The 13798-nt window shown below is 37.4% G+C and overlaps 1 protein-coding gene across 6 annotated transcripts in view; it reads right to left on the minus strand.

Moving 5' to 3' along the window:
- Positions 1–834: 834 nt before the first annotated feature.
- Positions 835–13798, minus strand: part of slc6a6b (solute carrier family 6 member 6b) — a 48735-nt gene continuing 35771 nt past the window's right edge. For all 6 annotated transcript variants that reach the window (XM_060910416.1, XM_060910415.1, XM_060910412.1 and 3 more), the window contains exons 12-14: positions 12362–12462; positions 10106–10276; positions 835–5911 (exon numbers count right to left, since the gene is read on the minus strand). In XM_060910416.1, the coding sequence (XP_060766399.1) occupies positions 5756–5911; positions 10106–10276; positions 12362–12462 (428 nt within the window). In that variant the 3' untranslated portion in view covers positions 835–5755. The remainder of the gene's footprint in view (positions 5912–10105; positions 10277–12361; positions 12463–13798) is intronic.

Consider the following 13798-nt stretch of genomic DNA (forward strand, 5'->3'; position numbering starts at 1 on the left):
ATATTCTGTTTATTTTTGCTCCACTAGCAGAACTAGATTCTGAAGAAGCCACACTCATGTTATAGCACGTCAGCTAACTGGCTAGCTACCTCACACTGATTAATACATTCCTATTAAAGGTGCTTCTGTTAAAATTGGTGTCCTTTCTTTTCATCTTCATCTGACGAGCTTTCACATTATAAGTCAAAAGTTATATTCCTGAAAATGATCATCTGCCATATCCACTGACGACGTCGCTAACACTACTGTAGTAACTGTTTCAAATTAGGAAGCGGAGTTTTACCCGGCCAACAAAGATGAGCAGAGTGATACACACACACACAGTGAAACGTCCCAGTGCTGTTATGTGAAATATAAACACTCTGGGAACGCCGTTCAACTAATCAAAGTGTTGTATCAAGTCAATTAATCAACACTTTATGACCAATCGTAATTGAGAATTCAACAAAAAGAATAAAGAGCTGGGGAGTGCTGATGTTTCTACATACACGCTGAAATACGGTATACTGTATAATATTTGCTAAACTCTCTAAACTGTTGGGTTGGCAGATCATCCACGTCAATGGAATTGTCCATTTCTTAAAACAAATGGTTTCTGAGATTGCCAAAACTGTCGGATTGGGGGAGTGGTTGTGCCCTGCTAGTTCGGAGAAGGGTGCAAGTTTATATCTGAGGCATGTCCAAGTCCTTGAGAACATTATACAGTATTTTAAATGTTAGCTTAGGCATAAACTAATATTTTAGACCAGAAGGGGTCACAGTTAAAACAAGTCAGTCCTATGGATAAATTAAAAACAAAACAAAAAATAATCCCCACTTATTTTTAGAATAAGATTTGAAATGATTTATGCTTAAGCCACAATGGGATGGTTATAATTTCCATGGCCTGAAAATAAGCAAAGCAGATTTTTCCATCTCCACTGGGAATCCGACTCATTAATCATATGTACCCTGAGAAAGAAACGATTCTTCCTTCTGCAAGTTAAGCTTGGGAAGTTTTGTGCATTTTTGAAAACTCTCCAGATTTCTCATCCCTTGGGTGCTATCAGTCTATTTCAAATAAGATCACTACTACAGCTCCAGCTGGGGAAAAGGATCGGCCTTTTTGGCTCAGTGCACCTCTCAGTGACCACTGAAACAGTAAAGCCACTAGTGAACAGAACGAAGATGCACATCGAGACAATGTTCAGGTTTATCCGGGACCAATTTTCCATGACCTAACATGACGCTTCTGGTTGTGTCCTCACAAGCCATATTTTAGGAAGCCAGGCATGTGTGAAATTACCCTGGCTTGGCAATAGCATTGTTGTTGGGTCACTTTAAAGGGACACTGTGTGGTAGTGTGTCACCTCGAAGCCTTCATGACCACAAAGGCATGACTGAATTACAATCAAACAATTTGATTTAAGTTCACCTCAAATTTTAGAAAGAAATTCGTTCTGGCAACGTTGAGCAAAAGCAGGAGGCTTTTCCTTTCTTTATTGTTTCAAAAATAAATGTTTATTAAGGAATAAAAAAAAAAAAAAAAATTAGGTACTCCAAAATATTTTTAAAACACTTTTGCTTCCATGTTATCACGAATAAAAAAAAATTAATAATAATAATAATAATATGTTCTCATGACTTGGGCCTGGCTCCAGGGTGAGTTTAGGAGTGGGGTGGGTGGGCTGAGGGTTGGTTGGGGGAGTGGGGGTGGTGCGGGGTGGGTCTGGCCCACCCAAAAAAGAGCGAGAGAGAAAAAAAAACGTTATCACAAGGTTATATGTATTTCTATTTATTTATCATACTCAAACTGGCTTGGGCTTTATCTGTCCCAATCATCAGCAACACAGATCACCGCTACCACTGCTCGATGGGCCACAGGCAGCATCAGTGCCACAAATATATATACACAACCCGCAGCTGACAAAGGACTTCTGTCTGAAATGTCCTGTATCTTCCGAATATACATTTATATATCATTTTCCCCCCACCAAATCTCCCTGGCCCTGTTACTGAGAGCTGGAGCCGGGCCTGCCATGAATTAATAACGCATAGATGTTGCCAAACCATGTAGGTGTAAAAGATTTAAAGATATCTCTGTTTCTGCATTAGGATCATATCCTGAGACTAAACGGAATATTCCAGAGCTTTTCAAACCTAGCTATGTGTTGCTTGTGGGCAATTAGTGACAACAGTTTGGACAGTATGAATAAAACATGAATATTAAGCCCAACTACTCTTGGTTCTTCTCTCAGTATCGTACACAGGATAACGGCTAGGTTTGGAAAAAAAAACAAAAAACAGGAATATTTCATTGATCTCTGGACTGCAATTTCGAATTCTTTGCACTAAATCGTATTATTTGATTTTCAGTTAAGCCATTTTTCAGAAGCAACACTTGCATTTTGTCACCGGAAGGTCAAAAACAAAGAGTTGGCCTTCATGATTAACAACTAAATAAAAGTTGTTTGGCTACATTGTTTAATTACAGGATACATCAATCCAAATCAGCTTATTAAAAATCATATAAGATAAGTTAAGATTAATGTACGTTATCTGACACATAAACTGCTAGAAATTCATAGCATTTCTTTTTTAAAACACTAAATTACGTAAAGTATCACAGTAAATACTACTTTTTTTTTTTTTTAAACTTTGATGTTACCTTCCAATGATTAATTGGCCCCCAATGTGCCCTAATGTTTCCTGCTACTTTGTTATAAAAGAAATTTTTCACTGCAAGTACCATCTTTTTTAAAAGACAGGGACAATGCATATTATTCTACAAAGTATTGCACATTACAATTTCCACCAATTGCACCAATTAAAAGCTCTATATAAAATTTTGTCCTATAAAAATATAATTGCAGACAGAAGCCAAGTACAATCTTAATATTAAGAATACAAAAAGCAATGGAAAAAAAGAATGACATGTACAAACAACTTGGATTTCACCATAAAATACTATTTCTGAATTGGTATGACACAAAAGCTTAGATAAGAGCAATTCCATATTTTAACATGCCAGTATCAGCATGTGTCTAAGCCCTGATACAGTTTTATTAAGCTGGTTAATAATAATGACCGTTGGATATTTAGGGAGTGTTGAAACTTGGGTAAAAGTGAATGTTTGAAGATCTAATTACACTGATATGAGAAACATGCAAAAAATGCTGTACTTGGGCTGTATTCAGAGTTGAGTTACACATGCTTAGTGAGGGTTTAATGCCAAAACTGTGCATCCCGTTATCTAGAACACAGACATCACCACAAGATTGAGTGCTATTTCAGTGTTGGTGTGAAAGTTACTCATGCGAGGTGGAGTTCACCAAAAACAGAGGTCTGTCTTGGTTATGCACAATTCTTAACCTTGGAGTTAAGCGCAATATCAGCTTAGGTAAGCAGCAGTATTAAGTCCAGCGCCACTATCAGGCAGATTGATGTTACATTGGAATTTGTGTTTTGGGCCATAAATTCATCCAAAAAAAAAAAAAGCCTAATGACCAATATTACTTTTTTTTTTTTTTTTTTTAAATGGGGCACTATGTCATGATTTTTTTTTTCAAACAGGAGATTGGGGACAGACAGCATCTTAATTAGAGGCATTGTTTATTGAGGCCTGAGTGATGGATCTTACGGATAAAATTATGAACAACATTTAAAGTGAACGATAAGCAGAGCAGATGAGAACGTGGTCAGCTTATCTTTTAAACCGTTGGCACTTTTTTTTTTTTTACAGGACACACATCAAAATAGTCACAACAGTTCATTAATCATACATCCTGTGCTTCATTTAACTGGCTTGATTAAATTGTTTGTTCACAATATAAAAATAAATCTACAAAATAATAAGACGTGCTGGATCAAGTGCTATTTTACAAGCTTTTTTTTTTTTAATAAGATGACGTTGGAAGCCATACTGTTAAGCAAAATTTGCAGTGAATAATGTGATAATTGCTACTAGGATTATTCCTAGTATACTACTATTCTATCCACATTCATTGGATATGAGCAATCGCACACTCTGATTGGCTCCTCTACTACTAGGATATCAGCTCATATACTGCCAGTAGAGATAAACAAAATGGCGGCGTGTGCTGGTGTACCAACCGAGGACGAAATAAAAACTCTACTCAAAAACAAAAACCTCAAAAATTATCAAGTCAAAAACAGCTAAAAGAATATAGTTTTGGGGTTTTTCCCCCCCACCATATTGCCTGTTCTACATTACAGCCCAGTCGGTGGCAGTAATGCACCTTTAAGTTGGTTTGCCAACCATCAAAAAAAAGTATTTGATGGTAAGAATGTATCTTTATTTTTCAAGAATTATTATTATCGTATTTTTCACAAATTGTTCCTGTGATTTCACCGGTTTGTTTAGACTCTAAGCAGAAATTATTTTGTCGGACGTTTTGTATCAAGTTTTTATTTATCGAATTTGCAAAAAATTAAAATAAAAACGCTCTGCTTCTCAAAATCCAGTGAGTGTGGCTAGAATAAAACAGTTATTACGCTCAATCTCGTCATACATGGCTTATAGCCGACTCGATTCCATGGAATAACTGTTAACTGCCAATATACCAGACTGGTATTAGATTTATTTCAGTGTTTGACATTTTCTCATTCAGTTGCCATGGCATTTGTCTTTTTTGTTTTTCGGTGGTCTCTTGAGCTTATGTTTCACTGTATTACATTTGACATGAAAGAAAAATATATTTTTTCAGTCTACATATTCTGTCCTTGTTTTAGTTTGGGCTTAAAGGTACATTTGTCTGTTTAAAGTTGGCAGTCTAGACACTACTGAAAAACCTCTGTGTCAGACGCTTCTGCTTGGAAAATCTGGCAATGACACATCCATGAATTACATTGCAGGTCAACTGCAGAATCTAAATGAGGAGCCAGTTTGTGCAGCCCGTCTCTGAATATGCGTAATTTTCCCCTCATAAATACTGATGTAAATTTTGGACTGAAGTTGTCAACTCTGAATACAGACCAGTGACAGGATGGATGGATGGTGGACAGGATGAATGTTATAAGGTAAAGCTTATTGTACTAGATCAGTATAAAGAATTAGTGTGACAATTTGTGCTTTCTGAGAGTCACATTAATTTAGATTCCTTGTGTGCAGTGGTGGTGTCAGTGTGTTAAACTCGCACCACGAAATACAGTAGTGTCTGTTCAATTGTGAATGTAATATCTGTTGATTAAACGTCCAATTAGTTTCAATCGTACACTTGATGTCAAAATAGATGTGCACAGCTGTCTGACCAAAAAATTCCAACCAAGACACTTTTTAAACACTAAGAACATTTATCATTTGCAGCACCTAATTGGTCTGGTTTGTCCACTCCAACAAATCATTTAAATGTCTTTATTTACAGGAAAAAAGAAAAAAAAAACAACCAAGAAAAAAGAGAAATGTGTGACTATTTTGCGATACTGGTGTTTGTGTATGGAAAGCCACTTTTCATCTAATTACAACAACAGTAATAATAGTAATATAACAACGTTGTGGTAAAAATATTAAAAGCAGACACTGACAAAAACAAGTGTAACTTCCTCTGTAAAAAAGAAAAGGAAAGAAAAAGAACTTCTAGTGCAGATATGTAAACCTGGTCCTACGACTAAATCCACATTTTATATTTATATATATATATATATATATATATATATATATATATATATATATAAAACATATATATAATTAATTCATTAATTAATTTATTTATTTAAAAATGGAAAGCAGGTGATTGGATTCTCTCACAGAGAGCGCTCACATCATGGTTTCTACGATAGTGTGGCTGGGCTTGATCAAGCCGTTGTTCCCATTGGGGTCAAGGGGATGTGACACTTCTGAGCCCTTCGGTCGGTACTCCTGAGGACATGAATTTGTATTGCTTCGCACTGGAGCTGCCACTGCTTTAATCCTCTGGAAGAAGAAAAGGAATTGCAGGTTAGCGGAGTTGGAAGAAGACTGTGGAAAGATTAGCTTAGGGCTGCGTACCGGTACTGTACCGTGAAAATCGATTCGGTACAGGTCCAAAATACCAGATCATGAAGTACCGGTACTGTACCGATATAAATTTACACCAAGTATATGCTTATTTTGTGACTGAAGATGCGTAAATCCTACCACAAAGACGAAAATTTAGCACTGGAAAAGATGTAAAATGCAGGGGTGATATTCCGAATTCCCTTTACTGTCTATCTGTGCATCTCAGAATGACACAGGACAATGGGCGAACTAGATTTTTTATTTATTTTTTCCCCAGCCACGGTACGCCGGAAATCCGGCGCGACGCCGGAATGCTATCACCCCTGAAAATGCCGCGCTGAAACTTGAAATCAGAGCCATCTTTGATTTGAGATCCTCTCGCCACAGTCTCACGAGACATTGCGAGAGCTTGGCTGATCCAGCGTTCTGATTGGTCAAAAAGACTCAAAAGCAGGTCAGCCATTTTTCCTTTGCTGGCACTGGCAGCCTTTGTTGCTTTGTGTAATTTTGCCACGTAAGTTAAAGGCCGCGGACTGCGCGTAGTCTGTAGTACTCTAGTGTAGTCACTTCTCGCTGTGAGACAACTTATGACTTTTTGTCCCAAGTTAACTATAGGGTGACTGAGAAGTGAGGTAGGAAATCTAGTTATGTTCGGTTTTCTTTGAATAAAGATACTGACAAGTTGTCAACAGTGTATTAATGTTTCTGTCATTATTGAAGAAGTTCAGAAGAATTTGTCAAATTGTTCAAGTACAGGTACAGGTCCGGACCTGTACCTAAACCTCTGTACCGGTACCTGTACCTGATGTTACGTTTAGGTACGCAGCCCTAGATTAACTCATTTGTTCGGTTTCTATAACCCGAAAATTGTGAGTTTCTATTCCACAATACTGCTAAACCCTTGAGTAATGCTCCAAACCTTTAACTTGATTGAAAATCAAAATTAAAGGATTAAAACATGCTCTGGTATGTTAGACAGTTTATGCAACAGCTTAAGCTAGAAGCAAGGTTAAGTAGACAAAATGATGACAATACATGGGTGGGGGTCTGTTTCTGTGGCTAAAGTCTGGCAAAACAGTTAAAAAAAAAACCTCCACATGCTTTTTAATCTTGCCTAGTCTATCTTCTATCTGCCAAGATCATGTGGGTATGGAGTCAATTAAACAAAAAACAAGTTCGTGCCATAGAGAAACAGATAACTTATGTTCAATATACAATTAAAAGAGAAACATAGTCAATTTTCAGCAAGCATGTAGTTTAAACAATTAGACACTAGAGCGACGGCTACAATTATCGACAGTCCATAATTATCGACACCTTTTCAGATTTACCAATAAAAAACATTTTTACAAACGTTACAACAGTTATTATTGGTTAATTCATCAACCGGAAGACCCGCCTCGCCCCTTGATCTTGTCGTCTGATGACACAGCTCGTTACCTGAGATGGAATTTTTTTAGCACGATCAGCAATGTGAGAAAAACCCGGACGTTATCATCGCACGTAAACATGGTGGAAAGATCATGGACATGTTTTTACTCATCAAATTCATGATCTCCTTGTCGAAACCTACTTTGTTTCTTACTCTTTCATTTGACAGTCGCGGTGTTGTATCTAAACGTGCGTATGAGAAGTCACGTGAGGCGTCAATAATAGTGATCACTCTGACCAGTGTCCACCGTTATCGACACCCTGTGGAATTAAGTGACATTTACAACTGTTATGGATCGATCTTTGTGTAACATTGTTGAAGCAGATGAAGTACTTTAAAAAAAAAAAAAGTGCTGTGATTTATATTTTTTTTTTCTGATTCATAACAGAATGGAATGTTTATAGAGTATTTAGTATCCAATTGCAATAAATAGAATTAGACCAGAAGTAAATTCCAAGCATATTAAAAAAATTACATGCTTGAAATATTCAGATTTTTCTATTCCATTCAGAATTTTTTTTTTTTTGCAGTTTGTCATAAATATCTACCACATATTACAATATCAGTAGACATTTTATATTTTCATTTGAGGAATAACATGTGACCTTTGACCTGGATTTTCATGTGGTTACATGACACGACTGCCTGTTGACATTTATTGATAAACTAGAAATTACTACAAACAACAACGAATGATTAACAAATGTGATCAACGAAAATATTTAAAGTGGAACAAAAAGATTTTCTGACAGGTTAAACATTATCGGTACATTTGTTCACAAACATTAGAATTACTTCCTCATTTACGTAAGCGCCGACATTGATAGATGACTTGCAGCCACGTGATCAAACTGTGCTGCGTCATGAGCGTCCGCCATGACGGTGGATATACAAAGCAACTAGGATGGCAGGCGCTGAAAGCGTGTCTGTAAACAATGCTGAATTTTCTCAGTATTACCATGATTTGAACGCTCGAGCGATATGTGTGGTTTTGACTCTTATTATTTAAAAAAGTCAGACTTTTCTGAAGATAAGACGCTGCTACCGACCATCGAGTACGAATACAGGTCATTTCGTCTGAAGCCTTTTTCATACGGACTGTCAATTCTGTTATGAATTTTATATTTCAGGTATTTATTTGTTCAAAAAAAGGAGGAATTCTTAGTGGAATTTGACCGAAGCAAAACACATTTTTGTAAAGCAAATGAGTGCCATAGTATGGGTCATATTAAATCTTTAGGTGCCGAGCAGTGCTCTTGTGGGGCTTTTGTTCGCGAATCCCGGGCCGAGGCACGGGCCTACCGACCCGAGACCGTGCGCTTTCGAAGGGGGAGGCTTAGAAGGAGGTGCCTGTAAAATTTGGCTTCGCTGTGAGCTCCGTTCGCAGAGTTATTAATTTTTAAAGCCGGCTGGATCATGTCAAATCAGGTGTGGAGCAGCGCTCTCGTGGGGTTTTCATTCGCAAACACCAGAATACCTGAAATATAAAATAGATAGTGCGTATGAAAAAGGCTTTGGACGGGATATCCTAACTATTGGACGAAATGGTCAGTGTCCTGATCCCCTCGTCTCCTCTCCGTACTAAGCCTCAAAGTTTCCTCGCTCTCTTTCCGAATCATGGATGGAGTTCCAAAAAATCAGAACATGTCACGGTCACGAGTACTGCTGTGACCTCAACCATACACAGCACAAAGATATGGCAAAGCTAAAAGTACGCTTAAAGCAGTGGAAAAGCAAAGAGAGTCGCGCACGCATGACTGTTTCGTACGGAATGTCGCTTGACCCCGCATTTGTATATCCACCAACATGGCCGACATCCGGGTTTCTATTTTGCTTTGACGTCACTTGCAAGTCAAGGATATATTTATATAAAATATATTTTGTACTAAATAAGTCTGTCAAACAAATGTTAAATAAAAACTATGTTTTGTTAACTTAATACCACATACCTATGATTTTTTTAATAAATAATCACCTGGATGCTGATAATTGTGGAACGGTGTCGATAACTGTGGAGAAAGGTGTCGAAAATTGTGGAACGGAGTCACGTGATCTGATACATTAAGTAATCTGGAATCAGCTCTTTTTTTTTTTTCAGTGGAAGTTTATAACTATTCCTGCACAATTTATGTATTGAAAGTCTTTTCTACTTTTGCAATGGCCAAAAGAGTGTTAAGGTGTTGATAATTGTAGCCGTCGCTCTAGTAGAAAATGGCCAAATTTTAACCAAGTAAGGGGTTTCTTCAGGTCATTGCCTTTTGTGCCACCTTGTGATGCCACCTGTGTTTACTTTGCTATGTAGAACTTTTTCTAACTGGTCTGTTAACGTTATGCTGCCATTTCGGGTTGAACTTTAAGTTCTTCCAGGCTAAAGTCGATAATTATGGAACGGTGTCAATAATGTGGCAAGAAAAAAAGACAGAGATTAGAGGGACTGCTGTGGAAAAAATGGATGTGGGATAGGTAAATAGTGACATTTGTTTAATATGTGACAACGCAGTGGACATTTGCATCAAATATTGTCATGGTTCAGAAAGTCTGAAGATGCAAATTTCAGTCAAATGGACGAAGAAACCAACCGATCGCATATCAGATCAGTTTAATAATGAAAGCATATTACTGAATTATTGGTATTTGGCTATTAGTTAAGACCTAAAAGATAAAGTGCCATGCATTTTTTTTAAGTGGATACTAACCTCAATGAGTGGGCCTTCAGACTGGATGATCTTGATCACAACCACCATAGGTATGCAAATCATGGAGGTGAGGGCGAGGGTCCAGCCCAAACCAATGGCCCAGTCTGGATACTCATAGATTTTGTTGTACGTCAGAGGCTTGTATTTGACCAGAGAGAAAATGAAACATCCCTGGAGGAAAAGGAGGAAAACAAATTCAAATCTCAGCCTTCAAAATATTATTGGTCTTATACGCTCACTGGCCGCTTTATTTGGAACACCCATCCACCTGCTGTTTTATGCCGTTATCTAATCAGCCAATCCCTTCACACCAGCACGATGCATCAAATCATACAGAAACAAATCTTCAGTTAATGTTCACTTCAAACATCAGAATGGGAAAAATTGTGATCTCAAAGTGTGACTTTCTTTCACTGTGGTTTGAGCCAAATGGACTGGTTTGAGTATTTCAGAAACTGCTGATCTCCTGGGGTTTTCACACACACACAAAAGAGTCTCTAGAGTTCACACAGAATGGTGTGAAAAACAAAGAAACAGCAAGCAGTTCTGTGGGTGAAAACGCCTCATTGACGAGCGAGGTCTGAAGAGAATGGCCCGACTGGTTCGAGCTGACAGAAAGGCTCCGGTAACTCAAATAATCCCTCTTTGCAACCGTGGTGAGCAGAAAAGCATTTCAAAACACCCAACAAAGCTTGAGCTGGATGGGCTACAACAGCAGACCTCATCAGGTATGACTCCTGTTTGGCTACATTACGCACAGGCTCACTGATACTGGATAGTTGAAGATTTAAAGAAACAAATAAAAAAAAGACCAGACTCTTACCACCATAAACACATGCAGGTGTATAGATGTTCCCAGGGTGCGATTTGTCAAAAAACCAGAAGGGGGGGGGATGTTTTTTTTTTAAATCATGAAAGGTCACAAAATTAAGGTAACAATAGGCTAACAGCTCAATAACATCCGATGATATCAAATGAATAACACTAAATGAAAACAAACACTAAACCAGAGATAGTACAGTAAATTCATCTTCCTATCTCTCTGACTAAATACACGAACACTAACACAACAAAGTTCGCATTGCTTGTCGCGTTGCTGTGATGTTTCTCTCCCTCCGGATTAAATGGACAGTGACACTAAAATACATGAATACTAAATGAACAGTTTGCTCTGATGGCGCAGTTCACATTGTGCGCAGCTTTCCGATTTAAACTGTTTTTTTCTCATCCTTATACTTCCTGTTTCATGGACTGTAACGGATTTGCTTATTTAGTAATTTTAATACAGAATTTACTTTGAAGTTATAATCAGACACTCCAACGCCCCCCCTAAAAAAAAAAAATCGGCCGTGAAAAAGGCGGCATCCGCCAAAAGGCGCGCTGTTTGCATCCCTGCAGATACATTGATACATTGTAGATAATAACAATATCTTTGCGTTCTATGAGAACGCAAAGATATTGTTATTATCTACAATGTATCTATTTGCTGGGGACGTTCGTGAACATCAAAGCTGCCACTTCGGGTCATTTTGAAAGTGAGTGCAATGTAGACCATAGAAAACTGTGTCACAACATGCCTGTCATGTCAACTTTTTTTTTTGGTTTGTTTGTTTTATTGACGGGGTTGTCCCCGAGGATTTTTTTTCAGCAGAGATAAAAACCAGAGGGGGGGGATGATCCCCACCATCCCCCCCAGCAAATCGCACCCAAGATGTTCCTATTAAAAGTGTATCTGACCAAAGTAAATGCTTCAACCAGTGATTCTCTAAAATATCCCCTCAAACAGCTTAATATGGAAAGGAGAGAACATTTTACCTTTTACTGCTGACTAAGAGTCAGTGTGACATTTTAAAAGATGCAAGCCTTTTACGTCAATCAGTGACTTGCTCATTTTTAGAAAAAATTCTTTCAGGGGAAAAGAGTGTACTCCTGCGGTCAACCTCAACTCCCCATTCATCCTTGTGTGCAGGCACATGGCCTTATAGAGTTCTGCACTATGGCAAGCAGGAGGGCAAATTTCGCCAGCAAATCCAAAGTCATATTAAAAAAGTGCACTAGAGATGCAATTTTGTGGCTGCATTTGGGGAGAACGGATCACCTGGGGCAAATGATCAAATTTGTTAAATTTCTTTCGGGGTATTTAAATTTAGCATTTAGACAGCTTTGTATAAATGATCCTGGTATGAATGGATAATTAAAAAAAAACCAAAAACTCCAAGTGCAATATCTTCAAGAGCAAGAAAAAAAAAAACCCACCACACAAAGAATAGGTGTAATTGCAGTCCAGCACCACTTCATCCAAGGATTTGGTCTGTATCCAATCATGTCCTCGATTGCATCATAGAAATTATCAGCACCTAACAGGAAGTAAAGAGTCTCTTTATTCATATTGCATAAAAAACACTTGACCTGGCATTCAAATCACTAAGTAGTTTGGAATTGATGCTTATTGCTAACATGCAGAGTCTAATATTAGAATTTAGTATAAATACAGAGGTGATTATAGGAAATCGCGTACGCTGATTGGTCGAGAAATTCGGACTATTTCTCGATAATCACCTTGAGCGACTCAGCAAAATGGCTGCCGATCGCTTTGTCACCGTAAGTGAGGAAGAATTACAAATGATGAAAGAAAATGCTGGTCCTAAAAGCACTAAAGATGCTACGAAGTTTGGTCTAAAACTATTCAAAGGTAAGGTTGGATTGTGATTTATTTTATCTATTTCAGAACAAAGTATTTTATGTGACTCGGCACAGACAAGTGACACAAGCCTGCGCACGTTACATTTGCGTCCCGCTTTTGAAGTTTGAAATATATATATTTTTAATACGATTTTTTAAAATAATCACCTGCGTATTTATCCTAAAACAATTATCTGCCTTAGACTCAGTGAATATCAGTGAATAATAACCTTCACTTCATCTCGGTTATTATTCACCAATATTCACTTCGCCTTTGGCAAATAATTGTTAAATACGATAACTGCAGCTAGCTATAGCTAACTAACTAAAATAAATTCACTTCGCTGTTGGCGAATAATTGTTAAATACGATAACTGTAGCTAGCTATAGCTAACTAACTAAAATAAATTCACTTCGCCTTTGACGAATAATTGTTAAATATGATAACTGCAGCTAGCTATAGCTAACTAACTAAAATAAACTGTCCTTGTATGACTGAGAAAATAATATGCTATATTCCACAATGTTCAAACAAAGTTAGCTAGCTACAGAGTTTGTGCAAAAGGTTCATAAGCTATCACTGATTTCGGTGTAATGAATGCCAGAACAACAACTGTACAAAGTAATAACATGGTTATATGTTTTTCTTTAAATGTTTGCAAGAACTAAACAATTACCTAAGCGTAGGTAGGTAGATAGGTAGGTAAATAAATAAACAAATAAATAAATATTTGACATTGATGCTTAAGAAATAAATTTTCCTAAGTGACAGCTAGCAAGCTAAGAGTCTGGTATTAGCATCCGTTGGGAGCCTAATTTGTCGCCATTATGACTGAGCAGGTAACATGAACAATAAACAATAAATCCAGAATCAACAACTGTACATGTCAGTTATAACATATTTAATGTTTCAAGACCAAAAAAAAATGGCCTCAACTTAATTATATAAACAAACGCTAGCAGTCTGAAAATAACGCTTAGCAAATTAGCTATTACTAACTGATAGCTAAC

Source organism: Neoarius graeffei, chromosome 26 (assembly GCF_027579695.1).
Source record: "Neoarius graeffei isolate fNeoGra1 chromosome 26, fNeoGra1.pri, whole genome shotgun sequence".
Classification (NCBI taxonomy): Eukaryota; Metazoa; Chordata; class Actinopteri; order Siluriformes; family Ariidae; genus Neoarius; species Neoarius graeffei.